This window comes from Aspergillus sclerotioniger (assembly GCF_003184525.1).
Source record: "Aspergillus sclerotioniger CBS 115572 chromosome Unknown BO94scaffold_19, whole genome shotgun sequence".
Taxonomy (NCBI): domain Eukaryota; kingdom Fungi; phylum Ascomycota; class Eurotiomycetes; order Eurotiales; family Aspergillaceae; genus Aspergillus; species Aspergillus sclerotioniger.
Genome location: NW_020291009.1, coordinates 500901 through 528575, shown reverse-complemented (window position 1 = coordinate 528575; position 27675 = coordinate 500901). Strand labels below are relative to the sequence as shown.

General features: G+C 51.6%; 12 protein-coding genes across 12 annotated transcripts; 6 read left to right on the top strand and 6 right to left on the bottom strand.

Annotated features, from left to right (window-relative positions):
* The first annotated feature begins 2532 nt into the window (after positions 1–2532).
* On the top strand, positions 2533–3112 carry BO94DRAFT_536707 (uncharacterized protein). The gene has a single exon (XM_025612082.1). It carries the CDS (start codon positions 2865–2867, stop codon positions 3075–3077), a length of 213 nt encoding a protein of 70 aa, XP_025466020.1. The 5' UTR covers positions 2533–2864; the 3' UTR covers positions 3078–3112.
* A 3752-nt stretch (positions 3113–6864) lies between these two features.
* Positions 6865–8833, top strand: BO94DRAFT_122613 (putative Golgi traffic protein SFT2). The gene is made up of 4 exons (XM_025605584.1): positions 6865–7407; positions 7736–7856; positions 8107–8257; positions 8600–8833. The coding sequence occupies exons 1-4, from the start codon at positions 7179–7181 to the stop codon at positions 8750–8752; spliced, it is 654 nt and encodes a 217-aa protein (XP_025466019.1). The 5' UTR covers positions 6865–7178; the 3' UTR covers positions 8753–8833.
* A 574-nt stretch (positions 8834–9407) lies between these two features.
* Positions 9408–11864, bottom strand: BO94DRAFT_576429 (tRNA ligase; the record flags this gene model as incomplete). Its single annotated transcript, XM_025615135.1, has 1 exon — positions 9408–11864. One exon carries the CDS (start codon positions 11862–11864, stop codon positions 9408–9410), a length of 2457 nt encoding a protein of 818 aa, XP_025466018.1.
* A 289-nt stretch (positions 11865–12153) lies between these two features.
* On the top strand, positions 12154–13475 carry BO94DRAFT_536704 (ankyrin repeat protein). The gene is made up of 2 exons (XM_025612081.1): positions 12154–12325; positions 12384–13475. Exon 2 carries the CDS (start codon positions 12400–12402, stop codon positions 13054–13056), a length of 657 nt encoding a protein of 218 aa, XP_025466017.1. The 5' UTR covers positions 12154–12325; positions 12384–12399; the 3' UTR covers positions 13057–13475.
* A 193-nt stretch (positions 13476–13668) lies between these two features.
* On the top strand, positions 13669–14505 carry BO94DRAFT_469727 (vacuolar protein sorting family 37 protein; the record flags this gene model as incomplete). The annotated part of the gene is made up of 2 exons (XM_025608301.1): positions 13669–13943; positions 14019–14505. The coding sequence occupies 2 exons, from the start codon at positions 13669–13671 to the stop codon at positions 14503–14505; spliced, it is 762 nt and encodes a 253-aa protein (XP_025466016.1).
* A 224-nt stretch (positions 14506–14729) lies between these two features.
* On the bottom strand, positions 14730–16135 carry BO94DRAFT_519926 (phosphatase PAP2 family protein; the record flags this gene model as incomplete). The annotated part of the gene is made up of 4 exons (XM_025610088.1): positions 15894–16135; positions 15630–15806; positions 15286–15569; positions 14730–15220 (listed from the first exon to the last, which is right to left on the bottom strand). Exons 1-4 carry the CDS (start codon positions 16004–16006, stop codon positions 14730–14732), a joined length of 1065 nt encoding a protein of 354 aa, XP_025466015.1. The 5' UTR covers positions 16007–16135.
* A 211-nt stretch (positions 16136–16346) lies between these two features.
* On the bottom strand, positions 16347–17786 carry BO94DRAFT_536702 (aldo/keto reductase). The gene is made up of 4 exons (XM_025612080.1): positions 17396–17786; positions 17072–17333; positions 16687–17017; positions 16347–16624 (listed from the first exon to the last, which is right to left on the bottom strand). Exons 1-4 carry the CDS (start codon positions 17533–17535, stop codon positions 16425–16427), a joined length of 933 nt encoding a protein of 310 aa, XP_025466014.1. The 5' UTR covers positions 17536–17786; the 3' UTR covers positions 16347–16424.
* Positions 17787–17961: 175 nt separating this feature from the next.
* On the bottom strand, positions 17962–19182 carry BO94DRAFT_599766 (uncharacterized protein; the record flags this gene model as incomplete). The annotated part of the gene is made up of 3 exons (XM_025616333.1): positions 18552–19182; positions 18382–18495; positions 17962–18336 (listed from the first exon to the last, which is right to left on the bottom strand). Exons 1-3 carry the CDS (start codon positions 18732–18734, stop codon positions 17962–17964), a joined length of 672 nt encoding a protein of 223 aa, XP_025466013.1. The 5' UTR covers positions 18735–19182.
* A 1473-nt stretch (positions 19183–20655) lies between these two features.
* Positions 20656–21403, bottom strand: BO94DRAFT_536699 (GFA family protein). The gene is made up of 3 exons (XM_025612079.1): positions 21356–21403; positions 21100–21279; positions 20656–21005 (listed from the first exon to the last, which is right to left on the bottom strand). The coding sequence occupies exons 1-3, from the start codon at positions 21361–21363 to the stop codon at positions 20702–20704; spliced, it is 492 nt and encodes a 163-aa protein (XP_025466012.1). The 5' UTR covers positions 21364–21403; the 3' UTR covers positions 20656–20701.
* Positions 21404–21702: 299 nt separating this feature from the next.
* BO94DRAFT_536698 (coiled-coil-helix-coiled-coil-helix domain-containing protein) lies at positions 21703–22806 on the top strand. The gene is made up of 4 exons (XM_025612078.1): positions 21703–22091; positions 22177–22211; positions 22337–22451; positions 22522–22806. Exons 1-4 carry the CDS (start codon positions 22042–22044, stop codon positions 22622–22624), a joined length of 303 nt encoding a protein of 100 aa, XP_025466011.1. The 5' UTR covers positions 21703–22041; the 3' UTR covers positions 22625–22806.
* Positions 22807–22981: 175 nt separating this feature from the next.
* On the top strand, positions 22982–25607 carry BO94DRAFT_495498 (nitrogen permease regulator 3 family protein). Its single transcript, XM_025609265.1, has 2 exons — positions 22982–24113; positions 24175–25607. The coding sequence occupies exons 1-2, from the start codon at positions 23018–23020 to the stop codon at positions 25515–25517; spliced, it is 2439 nt and encodes an 812-aa protein (XP_025466010.1). The 5' UTR covers positions 22982–23017; the 3' UTR covers positions 25518–25607.
* On the bottom strand, positions 25596–26157 carry BO94DRAFT_121924 (uncharacterized protein). Its single transcript, XM_025605582.1, has one exon. The coding sequence runs from the start codon at positions 26004–26006 to the stop codon at positions 25674–25676; it is 333 nt and encodes a 110-aa protein (XP_025466009.1). The 5' UTR covers positions 26007–26157; the 3' UTR covers positions 25596–25673.
* Positions 26158–27675: the final 1518 nt, after the last annotated feature.

The following is a 27675-nucleotide window of genomic DNA, read 5'->3' as shown; positions in this document are numbered from 1 at the left end:
TGGCGAAGAGAGAATCTGACAGATCGAACAAGACTTCGTTAGTCCTCCATCAACCAGGGGAAAATTGGTGCAGTAACGAGCCACGGTAATATTTAGGGAGGAGAAAACGGGGGGTGGCTCAGACCACCACAAATCAGGGAGGGTATCGGGTTACCAACCTGGAAGAAGGCTGCGAAGATCTATCCAGTAAACAGAAACAGCGCTGTAGACGCCTCCTAGATAAGTTGAAGATATGATTGGTTCTAAACCCGGGAGATGTTGGAAGTAATGCGAGGGGTGTTCGCGATCAGATTTGACTGGTCGCGGTGGGCAAAGTTGTGGTGAAGGTAAGAATTGAAAGCGGACGCCTCGGAAAATGCCAATGCCACTATCGTGGGCGGAGTCCGAGATCCAATAGGCGACCTCGTCGATCCTCAACCGCACAGAGAGGAAAATCCGACTGTGCAAAGAGTCCTGGTGTAAGCGACCGGAGTACGGGAAAAGAAGTAACTGGAGAGGAAAAAGAAAAGACAAGACAAGACAAGACAAGAGGAGAATCAAAGGAGGGGACGGAGTTGCGTGGCCATAAGCGAGGCAAAATAAAGGAGGGAAAAGGCGGCCAGATGGGGCCGCGGAGGCGATGGGCTGAAAGCCTGGAACAATGGGGGGGGGGGGGGGGGGGGGGAGAGAGTGGGAGAGGGAAGCAGAGGGAAAAGGAAAGCGATAAGAGCAGGCTGTGCCGGTGAGAGTGGAGGAAGCCGAGCTGAAGAAGAAGAAGAGAAGAAGATAGCCAGTCGGAGTGGGGGAGCACGTTGCTGGCGAGAGAAATCTTTTGATGCGGTTTTGTCTGGGGTAGATAGAGAAAGTGATGGGGAAGAAGTGGAGGGGCGAGCGATGGAGAGGAGACGGCGATTGATGATTGATTGATTGATGGGCTGAAACAGGCACCGTGGGGGGGGAAACGGAGGAGGCAACACAGCCTGGAGGCACCCTCCAGCGGGCGGTCGGCGGCGGCAGTATGGGGGGTGGAGAATAGGAGATCCCATCGTTCATTTGCCCCGGAATCTGCCACCCGCTGCGATCCAGTCGGCCTCCCCGTGGTTCCCCCCTTCCCCGGCCCTGGCAATGGCGAGCATGGTGTTACTGAGTGTGACGATAATGATGACGCTGATGGACTCCTCCATCCTCCCCGTTTCTCATTCTCCCCTCTTTTCTCGCCGAGTACCGCCCATCCCCCGCTTCTCTCCAACCGGGAAGATCTCTCCGGCTCGGGGTCCGTGAGACAAGAATGAGCCTTCCAAGGTTGCCCCGCGGTAACTCAACCACCCCTTGGGATGTCGGAGCAAATTGGAGCGTCCCATAGGCGCCCTCCCACTTACTTCCCGCGAACTGTTCGACCTTCGACCCGCGCCCAGTGGGTATCACCCTCCCCCCGCCGCGAAAGCATGCAGGGGTTGGAGCCCAACGGCGCTGTGCTGCAACTTTCGGTTGTTCTCCCCCAAAAACAACTCGGTTGAGGGCATGCCAACCCCGGCAGTCTCCTTGCCGGGCATCGCATCCTGGAGAAATGAGGAGTAACCCGTACCCCTCCTTTTCTCTCTCTCTGTTGCTCGAATGGAAAGGGTGGTGCTCAGGCTCACATCTCCCTCAGGCGGGCACCCACTCCCCAATGCGACAGGGCTTTAGATGATATGATGAAGGACAAAAACGGCCAAGAATAATGTGCGGGACAATAGAAAAGCTTGCTTACCAGATGTCGAGGTGTCCTGGTCTAAGTACGTTAAATCAATCTTTCTTCACGGACCTGCAACAAGAGGCATAAGTATATGTCAAACCCTTCGAGTTGTGGTGGTGAGAACAGGGCAGTTGATGGCGCAAAGTTCAGAGATAGAAAATACAAAAGGAATAAGTGTTCCTCCAATATAAGAGAGGAAGAAAGAGTCAACAGTGAGGCTCAAGCCTCGGGGCCAGGCAGAAGTGAAAAAGCAAAGAACTGGAGGAGTAACAATGAAAGTGCCCATGAGCAGCCTTATCTCAGCGGCCGGAGGGGCTTATATGCGAAAGTATCGATAGCCCGGGGCAAAGGAAACACAAGTATTTAGCTGTGATTACTTACCTGCGCCCTGTTCAAGGTGAGATGCCGCAACCGTGAGGGGTTCGTGCTCAGCAACAGACTGTACAGCAGGGTTACTACAGACCACCGTAAACAGGCAATTCGCGGGAGTCAATTCGGCGCCGCCGGCCGACGCGATGATTGAGCGGGGGAGGGTAGACTCACGGTGTAAAGTGGGATGAGAGTATGAGCAGCAATAGATCAAATCAGATCCAAGGGAAACGAACACCCAGGCTGGAGGGACGAGGGGAATGGGAGACTTTAAAGACTCCCGCGGCGTTCTTCACAGCCTCTCATTTGATATATCACAGTCAAGGTCATGCAGGGCGTCGATCCTCAAATCGACGAGGCTTAACAAGCCATCTACGGCGATTACGTGCGTAAACCTGTTCTGCAGCGGGAGTAGAATGCAAGTAAATTAAATCAATATTCATTTATTCCAGAGAAAGAATTAAAATAAAGTGGCTTAAAATAAAAAGGGAAAATTACAGAAGAGCGACTACTTAATCAATTACCGTAAAGGAGGGAGGGAAGGAAAGGGCACGATCCAGTGGCGAGGAAGCTAAGCAGAGGAAGCTAAGCAGAGGAAGCTAAGCAGAGGCAGCTACTGTAAGTATGTAAAGATGGAGGGGGTGTGGAAGTCGAGTAGGAAAGAAAACATACCAATACACGCAGAAGAAAGGGGGGCGTGTGGTTGGTGGAGAGGAGGGAGGGGGAGTACTCTACTAGAGACGGTCAGAGAGCATCGATCAAGGAGGGTAGCACCGTCCGGATGGAGGAGGATAACGACCATCCCGATCCCATGAGCAGCCAGGTACTACTATATTTGTCACCTGTCCCTTTTTGTCAGGAAAAGAACTCCATGACTCACCCGGGTCAGCCTCTAGGAGGGGATCCCCATCGCTATCCGGTTTATTATCACCCATCCCATCCCGAGTCGGGTGGGCTGCTACCTATTATCTCGTCGCGCCATCCTCCGTACTAGACTTCCGTCGTATCAGGTTGACGCTAAGAATCATTATCGTCGTCGGACTTACCACCCGACGCCTGCGATAGGATTAGGAGTACAGGGATATCTACTAGATAGATACTGTGTTCTACTATGGCTGTACTATACTTCCTACGGATAGGAACCCACCCGGGAATGTATCAGATGCCAGACTAGGCAAGCCCCAAGCATACCAGATCATTCACCCTGCTAGGCGGACTAGTGACCATGGAGCGTGAGATTAGAAAAATCATGGTTTTTTTCTTCTTAAAAAAAGAAACGATGACATCATTTCCAGCTGGTGGGGGACTCTAAATTGTAAGAAACGGTCGGGGTGAGAATTTAGAACCGCCCGTGTTGGTAAGTATACCGCGCCAACCTGCCGTAGCGCTCCAGGGCGGGTATCGGGGAAAGGAACGGATGATCGTGGCGTACCATGTGGAAAGCGAAGATAGAGGAACCAGATCCCCTTCCAACTACATCAATCACACTCACAACACCCTCGAACTTGTAAATGATCAAGGTCGGGATCGCTGGACGCTAATAGGATCGACGAGCGGGACAGAACACCGACTTACCATGGAACACCATACGATGTTATCGTGGGTTTAGTGCCAAACGGACACTCTACCGGTACAGAGTACTACTGCTATTACCCGTATCTCCTCCGTATCTTATAGCCTTTCAGAGATACGATACGGTCAGGCAAGCCTGGCTCGGCTTCGCCTGTCAAAGCGCCCGTCCACGTCAAGGAGTACGAGGAGGATGAGGATGGAGCCGCCTGGTTGGGAACTTCCAAGACTCCATCCGAAGCAGTCAGACTTCCAGAAGAGACCCCCCAGCGTCCGAGCGTCTCCAGGTTGGGGCTGACACAGACAGACACAGACACAGAAGGCGGTCCGTGACACCGTGCAGCCTGTCGCTTCCCGAGAAACAGTGTGCCGGTCTTCGCCGTCTGATAGGCCTCTTCTCCAACTATGGGGTGGGGTTGGCTCCAAGCGATGGCGTTCCAAACGCTGGCCTTGGTTTAATTTCCTATTGTTCCTCCCTCTCCCTCTCTCGGCGGCGCTCCATTCTCCGCCGTGATTCCGAGCAGTCTTGATCATGCAGCTCCTCGATCCTCGATTGACGCGCACCACGACAAGATTGCTACAACCATTCCATCATTTCCCTTTTCGATCTCCACGATTATTTGAAATGCAAGCCATCAGGAATGTGGAGGGGGACAAGAGAGCTTTCATCTAGCGAGTGGGAAAACAATTGAGCTGCTCTTGGAATGCTGTCAAAGTAGCTCACCAATCACTCCTCAGCATCAAACCAATCGGTGGCCTTGATAGACCGAAAGCGGCCACCAGCAGTGATTAGACTGTCGACTCTGGTACGGGGTGCCGCAGACCCGATGGGTGGTATGTCACGATCCAACCAGATACACCCAGTACAGCCGACTGACTCGAATTCCTGCACCGATCGTTATGTCGGCCTCCCCCAGCGGAAGATAATGTGGTATGCCACACCGCGTCTACATTGCCCACGATGATACCATCGTACATACAGCTGCTGGTGGAATGACGAGAATGGATGACCGGAGTCAGGCCATCCGGTCGAATCTGCCAAATGCGGCAGCCAGAGTGGAAAAGCGCGAGGAATGAACAGCATTGGTTCCCGCAAATCGTCCCCGTCCCGTCCCGTCAAGGTTCGGAGGGCATGGCCGATATCCACGGTTACTGCAAGGGAGTTGCGGTACGTATCTGATGGGGGGGGGGGGAGGCGATGGCAAGAGCTGTTTCGCCCCATGCTTCCCCGCCGTCCTTTTTACGTGCAGATGCTATAGGACCTAGTAGCTACTAGCTACTTCTAACCTGCAGGCTAGGAAGCTACACTTCTTCCGGGAACTTGTGACGTTAATCGTACCATAACGGGTTCTTGTTTATCTGCTTCAAAGTACAGGAGGCTTATTGAGCAAAATACCTACAACATTCAGGTCGAGCTGAGACATGGGCCCCCCCCTCGAACTTACTTAGCAGCAGAGGGCTAATTATCCGGCTGGCAACCCCCCTTCTCTTGAGACTAGCACTGGCCTAGTGCTTGGAGGAGATAAAGCTCGCAGCTGGAGTCTCTATCGGAATGACATGGTAAATCACTCACATATACTTTTGACTTTAGCCAGTCTTAGGCTGCCATGTACGTAATGTGTCTCTCCCTGGAGTTGCCTGATGCAACTTAACTAAGGATTTATCGGCTGGAACGAGTATCTTAGTGCAGATACACCATGGATAGGTAGACTGTACTGAGGTCCAAGTAGGCTTCTGCATCGACGGCTGCTCTAACCAGGGTTGACTGGCCTAGGAGACGAGCCAACCGGAATTGGGCTTCCAGAGCGCCACCGGTCCAACCAAGGCCTCCCCGCTTCTCATTCGACAGGCCGAAAAGATAGCACCGGAAGAGCAATGCACCTTCTCAATCCTAAGCAGGTTTTCCTTGGAGTCAGTCCCCTCCTAAGGAGGACTAGTAGTGGTCGTGTCTTGACCTGGACGAGCTGCTGTCGCTACTAGTGGTTAGGTATGGTTCCGCTGTTACCGTATGGTAAGAACAGGCCCTGGTCAGCGGAACAGGCGCTAAACGGGTTTAACCCCATGGGCGGTGTGGTCAAACTCTCCAATGGTCTCAAGCACGGAGGGCAATGCTCCCGCGGTCAGCCAATCAAATGCATCCAGGCTGCCCGCCATGGCGCGGTCTCAAACAGCCATTGGTGGAGCAACAGCTCAGCTGGGGTCACCAGCTCGGTTTAGGCTTAGTCCCATCACCCGGACACCGTCCCGGTAGATGAGAGCGATGATTGGCTGCCGAGGCAGTCCACCCCAGCTTGCAGGAAGGAACGAACTCCCATTCCAACCTGCGATCCCGATAATGGGCTGCTGCTCACCACCGATATTATCACGACATCCGTGGGGAACGACCACCACCGTTCAACGGCTTTCTTTTGTGAGAGATCAACTCCGACGCCAGCTTGGTATGTAACCCTACTTTGAGCCTGCCGCTGTCTCGCCGTGGTGATTTGGGGAGCTCGGTGCCTGCCTGCCTGCCTGTCTCCTACCTTCATCGCGACCACCTGCTCACTCACCAACGCCCACCCACACCCACACCCACACACACACACACCTTCCCCCCCTCCCCTCCCTTCTGCTTCCCCTCCCCCTCTCGTCTTTGCTCGACCTCCTCCTTCCCACCCCCTAAAGTCAGATGACGACTGGCTAATCTTGCAGCCTGTGTAGAGCCGATCTCTGTCTTGAAAATAGGGTGGCCCCAGCGTTACGCCATCCAGGATACTCTCAACCCCCATCAATCGTCATCGTCATCATCTTGCAGCGTCCTCCCCCTCCCTCCCATTCTCCGGTCGGCGCAGCTCCTCACCTTGCCGGGTAATTGGCCTATCGATCTCTACATTCCTTGCGCTTGGATGGGCGACTAACCCCGATTCCTTCTTGTGGGACTGCCTGGTCTATAGAACTGTTACATCGGTCCTCGGAGATACTGTTTCAGTCTGCGCTACTGCCGGGCGTACCTTCTCGCAGGTGTCTCTCTCTAAGAATAGGCCGGCAGCTTCAGACACGGATTCCTCTCGGGGGGGTGGTTACGATCGATAACACGACCTTTACGAATCGGGCAAGAGGGCGATCACAAGCTTATCAGCTTCACTCTGCGAGAGACCAGTGGACCACCACCAGCCTAGGATTCTATTAGCGGGCTCTAGGTTTGTCCCGTGCCCAAGCTCCTCGGGAGTCTAGTCCGGTTGCGCAACAGTCATCTGGCCCGCTCTAGTTCGGTCCTATCACCGCCTGTTTCGCTCTCCCCCGTCGTCTCCCCCCTCCTTCACTGATATCTGCAGATCATCTGCACGCACATATTGGTTTCCGTCGTGCATAGTCCCTGCAGAGCCTTCCTCACCTTGTCACCGCAGTGTTGCTCCCCCAGTGGTCGACTGGCTGTGCACACTAGCCCGGTAGCATCATTGTCTGCAGCCGAATCCTCTGCTTCCCTTTCATCCTCTCCCTCACAACCGGGGTGTAACTAGGCTCGACAGGGAAGCGAATAGCAGCCATGGCGTCTAATACATTCCGCGATTCAGTCAACTCCCTGGGCTGGTCTCGGAGAGACCCCGATCTCCCGGCCCGCACCAACTCATCGAACACCCCCATCCTATCACGGTTACAGTCTTGGAATCCATTTGGCCAAGGGGAGGGTTATCTGCAACTGCCCACTCACGAAGCTCCAGGAGCTCCTCTTCCCGCCGCAAGTCGCCGGGAGGAGGAAGATACTTTCTTTGCCTGTGAGTCCTCCGAACGCATGACCGATTTTCCGCAGAGATGCCCTCTTCCTTGATTTGCTGCACTGCCTGGTCCAGGTGACAGAGACTCAGTTCCTGCGTCTGGCTGGGTTTCACGGAAGCCCTAACAATAATGGATGATGTATTTCCCCGTCTATCTATCTACGAGGCTGTACCTTCTCGACCACTTCTGAATTTCCTTTTTTGTTTTTTTCTTTCTTCTAATTTCATTTATTGTTCCGCTTCTATGCATTTTCTATCTTTCCTGTCTCGCGTTAATTCCTCCGTCTTTAAACTTTTGCCTAATGCTAATCATACATTCCCTCTACAGTAAGTCGATGGGATCGGATGCTCATCTTCATTGCATGCAACCTTGGCGCCGCCGTCTGTTTCCTTCTTTGCTTTTTCCTATTCCCGGTGTTATCGCTCAAGCCCCGCAAGTTTGCCATCCTGTAAGTTGCTCTCTAGACCCCGGCTGATCCTCTGAAACCCCAAATACACCCCCTACTTGACAACCCGGGGAGGCACGAGGCGGTGGAGTGCTTGTCATGCCCTCCTGGCTCAGGAGGATGCACCATGCATGTCCGATCCGGCTACATTCCAACGTCGGTGCTGAAGCTCGTCACGCCTCGCCCACATTACTTGCCAAGAACTCTTGTTGTGAATCTGTGGCTGACCGAACCGGTTTTCTCTCTGGAATAGATGGTCGGTTGGTTCCCTGCTCTTTCTCCTATCATGGGCGGTCCTCATGGGACCCCTGGTCTACGCAAAACATCTGGTCTCGGGACCACGCCTGCCCTTTACGGCGGCCTATTTTGGCTCGATCGCCATGACCTTGTACTTTGCTATCGGAGTAAGCACCCCTGTTGTTTTGGCCCCTACCAAATTTCCCAGGCTCTCCCATACCACACCTTGTCGAGGATGCCTGCACTACTATCTGCGCGCGCACCCCCCTGCGATCGCGTCCCAACCTGTCGTTCGAGGATCTCGCATATGGGGTCGTGCGCGTACACTCGGAGCCTTCAGCCGACGATATGACATCATCATGCACCTCCACCCCGGTCGTGGATATGATCTCTCGTATCGTCCTGCAACAGTAGCAGGTTGAATGTGCATACGCTACTGTCGACCCCAGTCGGCCCGTGCACAAAATACAGTCGAGATAGCAGTCACTAACCTTTCTTGTGTCGTCCAGCTCCATTCAACCCTCTTGACACTCGTGTCGTCACTGTTTCAGCTCGCTGCCCTGCTCTGGTACCTTGTCAGCTACTTCCCCATGGGTAGCACTGGACTGCAATTCATGGGAAGATTCGGTGCTCAGCGTGTCACTGCGTGGATGACCAGCTGATGCTGTCGACATCTCCATACAACCGGAGACCGGACTATCTCGCCTTGCCCCTCTGACCGTGCATACAATGTATAATCAATTCCCTTTTGGTTGCATGGTCCATCATCATAGACGTGAGTTTGATGACAGGTATACGTTACTATTGTACAGTTCACTATCCTACTACATATAATACAAACAACTCATTACGATAGAATCATTATAGCAGGGATGTCCAGTGAGGACCTGAGAAGCTAAAGAGGCGGTCTTTGGATCGTAGGCTGGTCCATGGGTGCGTAGATCACTACATCCTGAGCAGTTCATCATCTGTTTCTCGACAGTTCTGAATAAGATATCTCTCATTAGACAGCCATGTAGCACCTATCCTTCCTATCACCGTAGTTGAACTGGACATGTATGGCTCCAGGACATCCCATGCTTAACGATAAGTGCTCCGTAGTGTCCTCAATTAACTTGCGACTTATGTCGCGGACCCAGTATAATATTCTTAAATTGTCTCTGAAAAGCAGGCGAACACTCAGTTCATTAAGTTATAAGCATGATAGTAAGGCCAAAGTTCTTTTCCGCTCAAATTGTATTCATATTTATGAAACACTAGTAATCTAGTACTTTTTTTCTTTCATATCATTAATCATGACCCGTCATCAGTTATTACTTATTTCCGGCTCATCACCACTCCCACATTTCCGTGCACCACCTTGACGCCTGGGATCTCGGCTTCCCAGAGACCTGTCTCGCCTCCTGAGCCGACTTCATGCCACCATTTCAGCAAGTCATTGCTCTCTTTGGGCTTGACGTCGGTTGAGACCGTGCCTACGGTGACATGCGGGGTTTCGTTGGAGCATGGCCACTCTGCCTGGTTCTGGTCTTCTGGGGGCATGATCCGCGCTACGAAGGCCATGAGGCGGCCGTCCCAGATGAGACGCTCCAAGCGCACGCGAGCCGGAGCCAGTGTGGGGGTGATGGTGGGATCAGACTCGGGTTTGCTCTTCATCTTGTCAATGTATTGGCGGGTATAGCTATCCCAGATGTCTGGGAAGTCTTTCTTCGATGCGCGGTGGATGAGGGTCACATGGAATGCGGGCTGAATGCGTCGGCTGTTGGCTAGCTGATGGTATAGGCGTGCTTTTTCGGGAGGCGTGGATGGAGGGAACAAAGACTGAAGGACCTGTTTCACCTCTGCTGTGGGCAGCGAGATGTTGAAATACTCGATCTTCTTGGCTAGGTCTTCGGGTTGAGGTGCGGCTGCGACTCCGGGACTGCCGGTCATTTTGTTCTTGTTCTTTGGTTTCTGGACCTGTTTCGCGGATCCGTACTGATGGCTCAGGTCCAACTGCACTTCGTAATCATTCATCGCCCAGTTGATCGCATCGTCTAGTTGCCCCGATGTTGGGACTTCGGTCACGAGATGAGGATAGAATGAATGCAAAGCCTTTACCACCGTCTCTAGGTTCTCTCGCGAAGAGGCCCCAACGTCGAGGTCAATCACTTGGTCGAAATGGCAATCTGGCTCACGGTCGGCGTTAACAGCCTCGAACCGGTTGAGGAAACCTTCCATGATTCCGATGATCTCCTCGGGATTCTTGCTTCCTGCGCGGATGGTTTGGTGGTTATCTCCGCGGTCGAGGACTCGTCGCCGCGTCACCTCGCGGATTCCTGGAAGCAGTTGCCCCTTAGGCTCGTGGACGTACTGAAGTGCGACAAAGCGAGCCCGGGAGATGACAGCGGATACATCCTCTACAAGTTGCTGTCTTTCGCGCCTCATGTGGTTGTTGCGGTCCGCGATCACCACTCGGTGTTGGCCAAGGAGATTGGTAATGTCCAAGGCGAATTTCTTGGGTTTGTTCTTCTGCTTTGGGATATTATCGTTCTGCACCTGGCCCCATCCAAACAACTTGGATAGAGCAAGAGCCAGCGTGGTCTTTCCACAGCCTAGCGAGGCGACGGGGACTATAATAACATCCCTCGTCACTTCGTCACCCTCGGCTTCCAGTTGAATGATTTCAGATCCGTTAAGACCTCTCTCCTTCAGGAAACCCTCTCGCATAGCGATGATTCCATGATTTTGCTGGTAAAGATGCCCAAGGTGAGGGTTTTGAGCGAGCTGCCTCCGAGCATAATGCAGATATTCTTCCGTGATTTTCTTGTGCTTTTTGATATTAGGATATTTGCCGGAAATGACTGCCTTTGTACATTCGCGCCACTGCCTGTACATCAAATAGGGCTCCTCGAACTTGTATTTGAAGAACCAGTCCTGGTATGGGGGGCGTCCCTGAATGCTCATGTGGCATCGGACCACAAAGCCTTCAGTCTCCCGGCCATCCCAGGTCCCTGTTTCAGCACATTCATCCAAAAACTTCTTCACCTGGTCAATGTCATCGTACACGACGAAATTGGCCTTTTTGAAGCCCCAGGCATCGGCGAACTTGTGTACCTCCGAGCTAGGTTGAGTTGCGAAATGCGGGACGTTGAAGTTGAGTCCATGTAGATAGAAACCCGAAGCGCTCTCATCGTAAGCAAGAACATGCTCCTCGAAGTTATCGTCACACAACTCGCCTACCGCCGTGACGTTCAGCCTGCGCAGCTCTTGTGCCAGCTCCTTGACGGTTCTTCCGACAGAGCTGACATGGCGCTCGACCCAGCGCTCACCAGCTTGAGCATGGCTGAGGTTCCTATCCTCCCGAACGCCCGTCGAATGTTTGCTACAGACCAACAGGGTGCCATCTTCCAGGCCAGAGAGGAAGATGATGCATCCATTTTCCTTCACACTCAGTTCATAAGGGCCCCGGGTATTCATTTCAACATTCCTCCATTTCGTTTCATTTACTTCATCCACATTGAAGAATTTGTCGTATCCGCGGACAGCAATTTCGTGAGTGCCATCCTTCCTTTGGGTGGTGAACAGTCCGCGGGCGTAGGTGGGGAGATCGCTGCGCTTGTAATCCCAGTCCATGAACTTCCACGAATGCACCTGGATCTTGTTTGCTTTTTCCACGTTGAAGGTACTCTTCTTGCACGTGAACGACTTCTTTCCCCCGGCTCTGCCTTTCTTGGTGGCAGCCTCCAGGCTGGCCACCAGCCGAGCGACTTCCTGCGCGTCCTGCTGCACCATTGCAATTTCTCAGGTTTGAGTATAGGGTATCTATCTCAGCCGGCTAATGGTGACCGCTCGTGCGTGGAGTCGTGGGAGGGGTCAAGAGGGGAGTAGGTAAGGAAAGGATGGGCGGCGGGCGGAAGGTGAAGAGAGAGTGACGGTGGAGGGGGATGAATTTCCACAAGGTTCGCTGAACCATTAAAGCAAGGAGACTTGCCCCAAGCTCCAATCCAGACTTGTCTGACGGAAGATGATTGGGGAGAAGTTGAGTCACGGTCAGCCTTGTGTTGCCTTGCCTCGCCTGGGCCCAAGAGTTGGAGGTTCTTATCGACCATGCGGGGCAGCCTTTACAGCCTTCCGCCATGCGCTTTTTTTCCCGCCCGCGCCACACTCCGACGGTCCCTCGATTTCTGGTCGGATTCTCCCCTGCTTTCCTTGGACCATTACCATCGCCTCTGCATCTTCCTGTGTGACTCAAGGTATGATGGAGCTATGTGCCTAAGCCACCGGTCACCGTCGGGACTGACTCATCTTTAGCCCCAAAGCTTTCGCGATGACTCAACCCAACCCGTACATTCTGGCCGCCGACAATCCCGGCGCGGTCCTGACTCTGTTGCAGTCTAACCCATCGATCGCATCCAACCAGGACGAGCATGGCTACTCGCTACTCCATGCCGCAGCTTCTTATGGACATATCGACCTCCTGCGCGCTCTGGTGAAAGATTTTCACGTTGACGTAAATCTGCTCGACGAGGATGGTGAAACCTGCCTGTTTGTGACGGAAAGTCTCGACATTGCGAAATGTCTAGTGGAGGAGCTGGCTGTGGACTACAACAAGAGAAACGACGAGGGATTTACCGCCTATGAGACTATCGAGAACGATGACTCGTTCCCCGAAATTGCTGCCTACCTGCGGCAAGTCGCAGGCGTGCCAGCCCCGGCGGCGCCGGCGGCGGGCGATGCCCTGAACCCGGCTCCGCCGCTGCCTCCGAACATCCACTTGAACCTGGGCACCATGTCGGAGCAAGAAGCAAACGCCGGAACTGACGAGGTTGACCCCGAGTTCAAACGGCGCATTGACGAGCTGGCCGCACGGGAGGATTTCCACAGCGAAGCTACGCAAAACGAACTGCGTCAGTTGGTCATGGATGCCATCTCAGGCTCCAACATTGAAACTCAAGATCGGGACGTGCGGCGCAGAACGGACTAAGTAACATAGCAGAAATCCCAGTGTTCTATGGCCCCTGACAGCAATGAATACCATCTTGCTTGCTTAAAGAAGTCGAAGCAGTTCCGGAAAGGCTGTGGGACTTCTCGCATCAAATCGAGGCTAGGGCGTTTGGCGGCTGCAGCACTTGCAGCTTGGGCATACCCACCGTACTGCGGTATCGTACATGATGTGGTCTCAAATAGCGACGACAGGAGGGTAGGCCTCCGATTGGCATGATGGTAGCAGTTTTGCACAATCAGGCGGCACTCGGAGCGAGGGCCCTACACATGCGCCAAGTTTCGGAAAGAACATGATGCGCAGGGGTAGAGGCATTACAAGGCGCAAACGTGCCAATAGTTGATGTCTGATACTATTGAACCCATTTACAATACCCTAAATATATTCCGACTACTTTGCTCCAGCTGCTGGCCATAGACTCGTAGACTCGTAGCTATACAGTAGAATAGCATGCCTCTCACGTGACGCGCATGCTTTCCCCGCATTTGGGACGTCACGTCAGGGGGCGTGGCTCTCGGCTTCGCCCATCCACCCAATTGCTGCCTCCTCCTCCGGTACCTTTCGCTGTCGCTTAAGCTTGCTTGGCTCTTCACCATGAACCCAGCACTCAACCCGGACACTCCTCCTCCCCCGCCTCCCAAACCCAGCAGCCACGAAGCCAGTCGTCGGGGCACCCCTCAAATCAACCCGTCACATCCGGGTACACCGCAGCAGTTCCAAGAAGGTCACCATGCACAAGATCGATTGAACATGCATCCGGGAAACAGGTACTCTTCTCCGGGAGCGCCCAACCCCGGCTCTCAAAATGCTCTACCTAAGCCTCCGACGGTCGAGGAGGGCTGGCTCCCCAGCGGGGTGAAAGAGAAATCGTACGGTTCCCTAATAACAATCCACTCTTTCCTCCTCTACAGAACACGGCTAATACGCACGTGTTTCTTTTACAGAACTGTGGATCTACAAACCATTCTTAAAGACCCTAGCCTCATCTCCGCGCTCTCTAGCCATCACCCATCTTACGCGGCGCATCAAGAGAACCTGCAGTCGCTCCTCAAATACAACAAGGACCTTACGAATTGCCTTCTAGAGCTCCAGTCTCATCTTACCGAGCTACGGTCCTCTTCCGAAACTCTTCTCCTGACACATCAGTCACTCGAGGTCTCCTGGCGGAAAAAGCAGTCTGAGATGGATGCTGCGCTGGCCCCGTGGTCGCCCAAGGCTCTGTACCAACGGCTTGCGGCTTCGATAGCCGAGCAGGAAGCTGTGTGTCAGGCGGTGGAAGAGAGCTTTCTGGAGGAAGAACACCATGGACGGGCTACTGAGAAAGAAGTTGGGGATTGGATAAGACGGGTCAGAGCGGAATCCGCCAAGTTGGCAGCGAGGAGAGAGGCCAAAGCTAGGTGGGATGAGGGGAGAGTTGGGGGGTGGAGGTGATCTTAGGTTAATTTGGGAGCTTTGTGCGAGCGGAGCATTGCTGATATTGACTAATAGGTACACTATCTTGGTTGCAGTATCATGGTTGCCCGTCCATTACATCTCTGCAATATTGCTGGAATCTCAGAGAAATGAGGAAGAAGACAAACTAACGTAGAGTCAAACGCCATCGCTCCAAAACGCCCTCTGTCAAAATCGAACCGAAAGCGGTGTCGTCGCTCTGATCATTCATTCGGGCCCCGTCGAGCACTTTCGAGGTCCGCATCTTGTGCTCGGTTCTCTGCAGCGTCAACTTTATCTCTCACGGTGGCCCAGTTGTCGGCGGCAACATGGCTTGGGAGTCCCACGCCCGTGAAGAATGCATGCTCGCGGCTCCGCGCCCCCCAAGCCCAGCCTGCACCGCGCATGATGGGAAGCTGATACAGTCGGAAGCCAACCCATGCAAAGACCATTCCCATGACGGAGCCGAATATAATATCGAATCCATGATGACGGTAGTCGAACCACCGCGATGCAGATATGAAGAAAGCCACTGCGATGGGCACAAAGGCAACTATGAGCATATAGACCGGAGGAGCTGCACCCTGGTTCCGGATGCTACCGCGTTCCTGCCTGCGCAGATCCGGACTAAACGGCGAGTATGCCAGGAACGGGAATCCGATAGAAAACTTAGCGCATAGCCAAAGAGCGAGATATGTCAATCCCGCAAATGACACTATCACCCTGTCAGACATCATCAAGTCCAAATCCCTCCCTCCTTAAAAATCCAAACCCACTCACTAGAAGAATGCCCACTCGGAAAACTCGCAAACCCATCCATCGTCAACTCCTCCGCCCTGTTCCGACAAATCTCCCACGTCACCATCACCGGCGCCCCATCAAGCCTCAACCCCAACCCCCCAACCGCAAACTCCTCCACCGCAGCGATATCCGGATCACACCTCTCCAACAAATCCGGCCTCGGCTTCCCATATAAATCCTTCAATCCCTGTGTAGCTATATATGTCCCCGCCACGGCAATCCCCAATCCCATCCATCCCACATTCCATTCCCATAATTTGCCCCTCCAGTTTATACCCCTGATACTGGTACCGGCATTGGTACTGATAGTCCGTGTAGTGAACACCACCGCCACAAAAGCAATAATCACGGCGGGTGCTATCAATGATACAACGACTAGGACGCCCGTCGACACAGTGTCTTTTTCTCTATGGGGGAGGGAGATGTTCGCGTCAGTGAGGGAAAAGGGGATGTGGTTTGGGGTCACAGTTGAGAAGGCGTAGCCGATTAGGGCGATTCCTCTGTTGGTTTTGTGGTTTTGTGGTTAGTTTGGGATATTGATTGAGGGTTTGGGGATTGGAATTGGGAATTGAGATAGGAAGACGTACATGATTAGGATCCAGTCGATGAGGTAGGAGATGAGTAGGCGTTTGGGGAGGTGTTTGTGTGTTGATTCTGGTGATGGGGTGGGATGTGAGGATTTGGTGGTGGGATGGGCCATTGGTGCTTTGCGGTGGGTGTGGTGAAGAATGGTTGGGAGAGTTGTTTGCTTTTAATTGTGGTGGAGGTTTTTGCTGGTATATGTATATAGTTCTTGGGGAGTATAAAGAGTCAAGGATGAAGGATGAAGTTGGACCGGGGGCAAGGGTCGTAGAGTAGGCATGTCTACAGTGGCTGCCTACCGTGTATGGTATTGTATATGGGCTGGGAGGTATGGCAGGTGACTGAGGAGGATAAAGACGGGCACTGATGCTGAGGGTGGTACGCCCATTGCAAAGTGAACTTTAACTCCGCCACGGCGTAAATCTATCTACGGGGATATAGGTAGACACCTTATAGGTGTATCATTGAATTTCGTTTCTCATTTAGGACTTATTATTATACATTTTAGAAGGCTTCAGCGTCATGGAAGCTGCAGCTTATTTCTTGCCATCCAGATCGGTGAACATTTCTCGACCAAAGTCAGCGCTGCTGTCATTGAATCGAAGCTTGCGGTCAATGCCCCGGATCTTCTTCACATCCTCTGCATCAAGCTTGAAGTCACCCTCGAGGTTGGCCTTGATGCGAGACGGGGTCTTCGACTTGGGAAGCACCGAATGACCTTCTGTGACACCCCAGGCTGTAGGGGGTTAGCTTGTTTCTTCTTCGTCATAAGGGTGGGTGGTCAGTAGGTCGACTTACCAAGTGCAACCTGGGCTGAAGACTTGTTGTACTTCTTTCCGATCTCGACCAGCACGGGATCATCGATCAGCTTGCCAATGGTGGTACCCTCCTTGGAGTAGAGCTCGTTCTGGTTTCCGAAGGGAGAGTAGTGGGTGACATGGATGCCCTTGGACTTGTGCCAGTCGGCAAACTCGCGCTGTTGCAGCCATGGGTGGCTTTCGAGCTGGTGGACTGCGGGGACGACGGAGGTTTCCTTGAGGAGACGTTCCATTTCCGCCTTGGAGAAGTTGGAAACGCCGATTGCCTTGACCTTGCCGGTGTCGAGGAGCTTCTCTAGGGCTTTGTATGTCTATTGGAGCCGTTGCATTAGTGATTGCAATCATACGGGATACATGAGACATACATCAACATAGTCAACGTCCTGTAGAGCCGGCTTGTCACCATCCTTCGGGAACAACTCGGTTCCTCTCTTGAAGGCCACAGGCCAATGGATCAGAAACAGATCAATGTAATCCAAGTCCAGATCATTGAGCGAGTCCTGAAGGGCCTGGGCCACGTCGTCAGGGTGGTGCTTGTTGTTCCAGAGCTTGGTGGTAATGAACAGCTGGTCGCGGGGCATGCCGGCCTTCTTGATCGCCTTTCCCACGGCGGGTTCAGTTCCATATCTGCAGTCGGATGTGAGCATGTCGGTTTGACGAAGGTGACTAGTCGAGTGGTGTGAACTCACACTCTGGCGGTGTCAATGTGACGATAGCCAGCCTTGATAGCTTCAATGACCGCCTGCTCCTGCGCCTCTGCGTCTTGCCAAGTTCCGAACCCAATGGCGGGGATCTCAGCACCGGTGTTGAGTTTGAATGTGGTCGGCATTGTGAATGGTTTGAGTCAATTGGAGTGGTGTTGATGGATGTCGTGTGCTGGAAGATGACTTTCACCTGGGACGAAGGCCCCATTTATAGCCAGCCATCTTCAGACGAAGGATGGTGTGATAGAAATTGGCAAACGCAGGATCCAAAACAGGAGTCGACGTCAAATTGACGCAGATCGAACCCTGGCTATGACGTTTCCAGCCAGACCCACTACAGCTCGGACCCAGGGCTGAAGGTCGACAAAGCTTGAGCTCTGGAGGTTACCTCATGGGTCCAACCCAAACAGGATCACCATCACAACTGTGGGGCTGCAACTATATGTAGCAGAACTAAACTCATCGTTAGAAATTACGCTGTTCAGAATCCAAAGTTCCCGATTGATTGTATTCACTAGTGATTAACTTGAAGCTCAAGTACTCAATCTTATCTATCGTAATGTTTTCAAATTCCCAATAGCCAGGTCCTGCCTTCGCTTATGTTTCACCACTGACATAAGTACCTCGTATTGGAATCCCTCAAATTGGTTCAACATTTTACGGAACTGCGGCCGTTCTATAAAATGATGTATATGGTCGGCCGTAAGTTTCACGAAGAGACTGCGAAGCTTGGATTGGGGGATGACACGTTCCAAGTACAGTACTTTCTCCAGGACATCGAGAAACGCGACACTTCTCCTATATTCTCCTGCCCAACGATGGAGCTTTCGGGCGGCCAAAGTCATCAACGAGGAGAGTTGGTATTTTTCGGCGGTTCTGTAGACCTCGATATTAATCCACGCAACTTGGAGGGCGATCGGGCAGTCCTGAAGACGCCTTTAACAGGCAAACTTCCCTTCTGTGGGACTAACATATTGCGCTATATACCCCTCCTCCGTGTAGTCTTCGGTATAGAGGTACTCAAGGACCCGATAGATTGCCACAGGCTCATCATCGGGTAAGTCAAGAACCCAATTGCCCGGCCCCTATATGATGAATTAGTATGGATTTAAAGCTTGCTTTGCAGTTGCACACAGCCTACCTTGAAAGCATCGCTCATGGGCGGGTTGAAATGATGCCACTGGGGGCAGATGATGGCACGATGTACTTTGAAAGAGTACTGCTTGCAGGTTATAGTCAGGTCTGAGTAATCTCCGGTCCCCAGCAAGTCTCTCATCCTATCCTGCAAGATCCTGGGATGTGAGACATGTGCGTCAGTGGACATCTTGAGTGGCTAACCCCAGAGATCTCTGCCTTGGCAATGTTGAAAAGTCAAGAATGCAGCGAATGCAGTAAGAACTTAAGAACCGATGACTCCCAGAAGAGACAGGGCTGTAGGACAAGAAGGAAGCACAGATCAGGGTGCATCTTATATAGCCATTCTTATTTACTTTATACAACAATAGGTCGGCGATTGCCTGAGGGCAGACATATTCCTTATGCAAGCGCCTGGTGCAGACTGTGCAGCTAGAGCTTTGTGGCGCTTTGATCTGACCTTTAAAAGTGATAAACGAGATATATCATCTTCATCGGCCTGAAAGCTCCAACAAAGAGTCCATTGTCTCTGGCCGTTCCCGTCGGCAGGTTCAGAGCAGAATGAAAGGCTGCGGCGGCTAATGCCAAAATATACGCAACTCAGCGGTCAGCTTTGTTCTCAGGTTCAAACTAAGAACTAAAGAACTAGATTTCGGGACATTGTGGAGAAATCCGGGGACTTGGAAGAGACCTGTAGAGAGAAGTAGAGAGAAGTAGAGAGAAGTAGAGAGAAGTAGAGAGAAGTAGAGAGAAGTAGAGAGAAGTAGAGAGATGCAGCAATTGTGCTGTGATGGAGGGGTGGGTCCAAGAGCTCCGGACAAAGCAGTGTTTGTCTCCGCGTCAAACAACCCTACGGAGATTTTCGCTTGCCGTGGTGCCAGCTTCCGACCTATAAAAGCTCGCCGCAACCCACAAGAACTTTTTTCTCAACTTGCCCAAGCTTGCAACCGCAACAACATGCATTCGCCGACACCCCCAACTTGAGAAAGTTGGTTTGCTGGGTGTGCTCAATACAATCAAGTGCCCTTGAATGTCTGAACATACCCAGTCTGATATCCTGATATCGTCTGATGATGACACAATATCCGGACGCGACAAGATACAATTGCTATAAAAGGTAGGCAAGCACCGATTCGCATTTCTTTGACACCCCTTTGTATGATGACCCTATGACACGCTTTAAGGCATTCCTCAAACTTAATCACCATGTGGAATTCGTGTTTTAACTCAAGTTTCAGCCTTGTCTGACAACTACAATTTCATCTAATTGCTTCAATCAGCTTGTGGTGACCAACGCTAACATGCTATTGATAGGTACATATCATCTCTCCCATCTCCTATGCCTTTGTTGGCCGCCTCGATGAAGATATTTTGAACGAACGGGCGGACAGAACGTGTACACCGACCCGCATCCATCAAAAGCAGAGCGTACAAACTTTGCGGGTGCTGGGGAAGTGTATAACTTGTTGAGAACTCGTCACCTGAGCTTTCATCAATCGTTCTGCGGTTTCCAGAAACCTTCGGTTGCAAGTCATACTAACAGGGTATGATAGGTACTGCCACTCTTGCTTCTCGTATTTTCCTTGCCCCAAGTCAACATCACATGATGAACTTGTTATTCACACTATTTGATCCATGCACTCTGTGTACGGGCGTGAACACTAAACACAAAAATCTGATTTAATGAGGTTGGTAACTTCCACTCCAGTTTGAGACCTCCATGCTAATTGCTTCTTAGCCTGACTTCGTTGACATATCAATGCTTGATTTACTCATCGCATGTCTTGGATATGTGGCTAATTCTGAATCAAGTTCTAGGAATGGATACAACTGTAGCCTCGATGTGACATTTATAGTGTGAGTGCTGTCTCTCCCAGTTTCCTGGATTTTGCATGATGAATTCTTAATTCGCTGTGTTCTTACCGAACCACTTTGACGAAACAAACAAGATTCACCTTGGAGAACTGAACTTTTCATTCTCGAATGTTTATGCATGAAAGTCTGCTGGTGCGGCTGCTAACTCTCATTCTGCAGGTTACCATCGCATAAATAATAATCAATATAATGAATCATGATCTGCAATTTTTACGTCCATATGTCTTCGAAGTGTAGTAGATATTTCGTAATGCTTCGTACCCTTGTCCAAGATTATAACTGCTACTCGACAAATAACTTGTGTTTCTTGTGCCAGTCTTCTAGACTATCCTCCGGATACACATCGTATACCTGCTTTTGCCCTTCAGGCCACCGCACCCAGGCCGGTTTCGAGTCCCCCATGAGGCAGACCATGTCATCCGGAACCGGCAGCTCGGTATCGATCGCCGAAGCAAAGGGATGGATCAGTTCTGGCCAATGGTGATCCCAGAGCCAGAGCATCGTGCTGCAATTGGAGCAAAAGTTCCGCTCCGACGAGCAGAGCTTCTCGTCTGGAGTGCCGCGAGCCTTGATAGCGGAATATTTCCTAAACCGGTCAGCTTCGATCTACCATGTTTCTAATACCTATAGTTTCTTCATGGTTCGAAGAGGGTATGAAAGAAGAAAACCACATCACCTACCTGATTAAATCCTTCCCTTTCTTGATCTGCAGGCTATCGGCAATACCGCCCAGATTGACACTGCCGCTATACCCACCCACCTTCCGGCAGATGCTGCAGGCGCAGAGCTGGTAGGGCACTGGGGTTGATGATTCGAGAGTGAACTCGATGCTGCCACATTGACAGCTACCTTCCAGTTTCCTGCGATGATTAGCATTAGCATTGCATGTTGGGTTTGGTTGATATAGTTCTGAATATGAGGATTAGATGAACATACATCGGCATGTTGATATGCTTATCGGAACGTCAGCACCTGAAAGGAGTCTTAATATGTTAAACACCCAACAGGACAAAGCGTGGTTTTATACCCTGTCCGGAGCTGGGTCGGATGCAACGTCATTGGTATATAAGAGGCATATCATGCAAACTCGGATCTTCTGGATCCATGAGGGGTTGACTCCGCCGATGCAAACTTGGATTCGCGGCTGGGCTCGGTTTACAGCTGGCATCCGTGCACCTATCGCAGCTTACCTAGACACCCTGTATCCTATTATTTCATCCCATACTTGTTTGCGCGGGTGATTGTGTCGCATTGCGGTTTCATACCCCGCACTATGCAACCACGGAACGGAACGATAATCAGTCCTGGCAGACATACGGGAAAGACTCATATAGTACGAAGCAGACCATGAGAACTCTAGCGATAAGCCAACAGACAAACTGACTCTATTTGTGAACCATCGCCGTGCTATCTCGCCCCATCCTCATAGATCAGTGGATGTTTGCTCTGTTTGTACCGTTTATCCCTTTTGTTCTGTTTGTCTTATCGGACCACTCGCCGTGTCGTTTTTCAGCAACTATCATTTCCCCGACTGTCAGATACAGAGCACGAATACCGGTCTAGTCGATCTTTATCTTCTTTCTTGATCAATTGATCTCCGTCGCAAACAGCAATCTTTCAATATGGGGTTCGGAGCTCCCGGTGGTGGCGCAGTTCCTGTCAAGCCTACGCCGTAAGTTACCCTTTCAATCTTGGAACATCAGGCACTGGACTATCCCAGAGGAATGAGTAGAGCTAACAACTGTCCGTTACCTTAGTCCCGAGCGTGGCAGCTTTCCTCTCGACCATGACGGTATTACTCCCTTGTACCTGGTCCGGTTCGCATCAGCAGCATCATGAGCCTTTGCGCGACCTATCCTATCAGCCCACTTCTCCGACACGAACAAGAACTAACATGACACTTCTCCATTGAAACAGGCGAATGCAAGCACATCATCAGCAGCTATCTGAAATGTCTGAAATCGCAACGAGGCGTGAATGACGAGGAGTGCCGGAAACTCGCCAAGTCGTATTTGTCGTGTCGGATGGATAAGTATGTTGACAAGACACCTTTCGGAATATATGATCAATTGGAATACGGCTAATATATGCTCGATCGTTAGCAACCTTATGGCGCCGGACGACTTCAAGAATCTCGGGCTGGTCTTCGCACAGGACAAGGGGACATCGAGTGGGCCTGCTGAGAATGCGGAGAAGAAGGCATAGTTGGGTTCGCTTGGAGGATATGGTTCTGGAAGCTGTATGATATGCTGGGATGTTCGTGTATAAATAGGGTGGTTTTTGTGTGATGATTGATGATAGATCTCCGTTTCTGGCGTTGGGTTGCTTGTTCTGTATATATTGTGTATCATACGTGACTAGATGTGCAATCTTTTTTGGTGCTTTTAGATCAGTAGAAGGAATCAATATATGTATCAAATCAATTTTAATCTACCCCTAAAATGTGTATGTCCTGGAACTGGAGTCTGGCAGACCTGCAGCATGCGGGGAAGCTGTCCCGCTAACGCCAACCCCGACCAGCGATCAGTCACTCCGCCCGTCCCAAATGCCAGTAGGTAGTCCCAGCTATCACTCTCCCATTCACTCAGCCCACGACCAATGTCATCCATCGCGCGGCCACCAGACCCATGCCTGGTGGCAATCATCCTAATAGTTCGCTCCCGAGCCGGTCCGCGCTTCGTCTTCCACTATCCTCCGAATCCACTCAGCGAGAACGGCCTTCGAGGCGCGCCCAAAGCGCGACGCCCCTCGCGCACGAAATCCAAAAGCAATGATTCCAGCTCCAGCGAAGACAGCAGCTCCTCCTCGTCTTCCGAAGAAGATGAGGCCCAACCACCGAATCCAGCCCCGAACCCACCGAATTCAATCCAGAACCAACCGCATATCGGAGGGTGTCACCCCATAACGGGCAGACGGTTGAGTAACTTCGGCCTCGACGATGGAACCATATCCGGTTCGCCGGGCGGGGAGTCCCAGCGTGCGGGCTCGGTAGGATCAGGAAGGGGATTGTTGATGATGCGGAAACGAGGGACGAATTCTGATGCCGAGGACGATGCCGGCGCTGCGTCGGATAGACAGGAGGATGAGGCGGGACCGTATCGCCCGCCGTGGGAGTCGCTGTTGGGGCTCCCTGCGGATGTCTGGGAGAAGCTGTTGAGTCCGTCGCGATCGTGGCATAAGCGGCGGTTTGAGGTTGGAATCAATGATTTGGCGTTTGTGGGGTGGCCGGTCTTTGTCCGGGAGGATGGGACGTGGAGGAAACAAAGGAGGAAGAAGAGGAAGCCTCGTGCGCATTGGGAGGGGGGAGAGCTGGGGCATAATGAGAATCCTGGGGATGATGCGGAGGATGATGCGCGTGAGGGGAGTGCGGAGCTTATTGCTGCTTCTACGGAGACTTTGAGTCCGAAGCAGATGGCACCTTATGAGTCTCAGAGGGCGTCGATGCAGAGTGTCAGGTCGTTTAGGACGCTAAGTGAGGCGTTGGATCCTGATGATAAGGATTGCATGACTATGTTCAATGTGGTGTTTGTGTTGGATCCTCCTTTGTTGGAGTATTCCATGCGACTAAGGGAGATTTACGACAACATCATCAAGAAGTTCTCGAAGGCACTGAAGTGGGAGCAGGCCCGGACGGATTATGTGTGGAAGGAGGCGCAGCATATCTCACATATTAAGGAGAAGGCCAAGGAGAAGCGTATGTTTTGGCCAGTGGTGTTTGACTAGAAGAGCGTTGCTTGCTGACCATTAATCAACAGGGATGTCTGTTAACAGCCTCTACTCGGAGCTGATCAACCAGTCCTCTCTCGCAAGAGCTATCTGCACGGTGTTCACCAGTATATCGGCGTCCAAGATTGCCTCCGTCACATTGAATGCAGACGTGTCCATCTCACTCCAGATACCACCTTTAACGTCAACGCCATGGCTTCCTGGTCCAACTGACAAGGCATATCCGGGACTCTGGCTTACGACTGCAGATAGTGTCACTCCAGTCGACGATCCCACCGCTGACGAGAACACCGCGCCCCACCAGGTGCTCGCCAAACACTTCGCCCTCTTATTGCTGGACAATGAAGCAGCGATCCTTAAAGATGTAGAAGCATCCGGGGGTGCTCTGGCTCCTGCACTTGCCCACTATATCCGATGCTCGAAGCCAACAAAGTCGTTTGCGCAGATATCTGTATCATCCGGCATACCGCTCTCCACGATCCAAATGCTGGCTAGTCATCTTGTGTACTGGAGAAGAGCGCGCGCCATTCCCCCACTCCATCAACGGGATACTTACGTCGTGTCACCAAACTGCGACCTAAGCAAGCTGGAGGTAGCCACGGTGGCTTATCAGGCAGCGTTCCCGACGCTTCCCAGCCTCCCCAAGATGCTATCAGCTATGAGCGGGACTCCCAGACCCTATGGAAGCTTTATCCCCAGCAAAGACCACAAGGACACATACTTCTCTATATTAGCGTGGCTATTGCGAGGTGGCTGGGTCACTCAATTGCGCGCCTTTGCGAGAATCAAGATAAGCCCCGAGATCAAGATGGCTGTGGAGACGGCCCTTCGGCAGGAAGAGGTGGACAAATATCTGATCAAGAGGGGGTCGATGCCAGACGCTGAGCAACAAGACAATATTGATGATGCCAGCTCGTCGTCATCGTCATCACTCGAAAGCCACGAGAGCGGCGAGGAAACCCCAATGCCAGGGCGATATAAACGGGACAACGAGCTCGACCTCTCCCATTCCTTACTGGATCGGAACACCTCTTTGAAGACATCGTCGCTGATTCTCTACCCACACCGCGCCTCACCATTGGAATCCCGATGGTTAGAGGAGATCATGTCGCGATTCCCCGAACTCAAGGGCGATGTTCCTGACGGGGACCTCGAATACGCGGGTCTTCAAACCTCGCTGAAGAAGTACTGGCCGACCTTCACCAAATACTTCAACGGGTATGATGCACTCGAGAAGATCCCCGTACGAGAGAACCTGAAGCGCAAGCTAGTCTGGCAAATCCTCATGCGCTTGGGTTTAGTAACAGGCCAGCAGTCATCCATCCCACTGGATCCAAGAGAGCAAGTCCTCGTCAGCGTCAGACATTGGTAACAACACGACCCATGCATGATTTATGTCCCATAACGCGATCAAATAATATATATGTATATATATACAAAGACAAGCACCTACCCAACAAACACGATAGACAATATCCCATCCAACGACTGGCACTGACTCGACTACATGCCCCAATCAAGCATAGCATCACCCACTCACCCACCCATTCACCACACGTGACCTTCCCTCCACCGACCCACCCTCTCCACGAATCATGAACATCCGACAACCCAAAAACCCCGTCGGCTGTACAGGAAATATCTCGGACCTAGGCACTGATCGAATCCAATCCAATCCAATCCACGGCAAATAATTGCGTCGGGTCGGATCCATCCATCCATCCACATCCCTCTCCTTCCGAGGAATTCCGAACGAAACGAACGATTCTTCCACGGACGAGTCGCGCGTCTCAGCCCTAATTGACGTGAACCACGCGGGACCTGCTAAGCGATCATCCATCACCCATAATCCATAATCCATAACTCATTTAATGTACTCCGTATCATTTTAGATAGGAATGGATAAATGTCCGGAGCGTGTCCGTCGGTGGGCGGATGTAGTTTGGTTTAGTTAGTGTGTTTTGCCGACGGGACCGGAGCTTTGGTCTGTATTTAGTATTCGGTGGTAGTGGTGGTTGTGCTTGGCGAAGAGGAATATAGGAATATTGTGATTGGTTGGTTTATTGTGATTGCTTTTGGGATGGAATTTATTCGATTTTGTGTAGGTAGAATCGGGGGATGGAATCGGATCCACGGGTTGGCTGGTTGGTTGCTGCGGGAGTATGCATGACAATTGGAATTATTGTATTCTGACTGATCTGACTGGTCGGGGTTGGTTGAGTTACCTACAAGGACAGGGGGACGGGTGGGTTGAAGGGGAATAAATCGATAGGTATACAGTACCTACCTTAGCCTACTCATATGTAACTATAGATATGCCAGAACTTACGTGTTATGGAATGACCCCTGCATTTTAACCCGCCTACGTACTATTAATGGCAGCAAGACAATCCACTTATATGCATGCATACATCAGTTATTTAGGTTGGGGGAGCCGGGATAACACATGTCATACGGTTGGAGTTGACTTCCAGGGTCCCTCGGTTTTCCTCCCGTCCGGTGATGGCGGTGGTGGTCAGTTTCTTCATAATTTATTCTTGATTAGGGCCGACAGCGCACTTGGCTGGATGCGGTTAGAGGTCTGTTTGATGTTGATACGGTATGAAGGATCTCGGAGATTTGCGGTTGTTGGTACTTATCTAGTATCTAGTGTACTATCTGAATGGTCTGCCTAGGGATATGGCTTGGGTGGAGTCAGAATAAGCGCAATGGATCATCATGCTTTGGAGGCATACGGGAAATGCCTGTGTCGAAGCAAATTCAGGGAATCTCATTAATATACCCTTGAGCATTCTTGGCGTAGCTCAAAGGCTGTTTTCTGTTTGCTTTTGTAGGTCACCTCTGATAGGTCATTGGTATCCAACCCTTGGCAGTTGGCGTAGTGTTTGACGCGATTGACATGGAATATACCCTTACTTAGATACTCGGACTCCGAAAATGTCGTTGATTTACATACCTGATCGCAGAGTACAGTAAGCACCTTAGTAACCGACATTCAGGTCGTCCTTTGTGACTGGTCTAGACTGGTGGGTCGGGCCAGTAGATCAGGCTCGATGTGAGATTGCAACTCAGTATCCTGGAAATAATCGACGATCAATCCCAACTGGTGCGTAGGATTGACTTAATAAGGAGGCAACCTTCTTGCATCTGGGTAGAGAGGTGGTGAGATTGGTAGCAAAGATCTGATAAAACTCGAAGTTGGCGTTGGGCAACCTGGGCGGTATGTTTGAGGTTGAAGTTATCTTTAAAGTGCCTTGGCGGTCTTGTAGATCGGGGTTGGATCAGTTGTGTAGTAAAGCTTTGATCCACTTCAATGGGTGCTACTGGCCTGGATTAGTTGGTCATTTTCGTCAGTCACTGTATAACTTTGATTAATATTTGACGACCATATTGCAGATGGATGTGGACCTTTCTGTTCTTTCTGCTTTTTCGACCATCATCATAAGCTCGACAGCTGCTTGACACCAATAGACAACGCAAATGGGGTTGTCCTGCAAGAGCTGTTGACAAGCCAGAAGTAGACGGCAGTA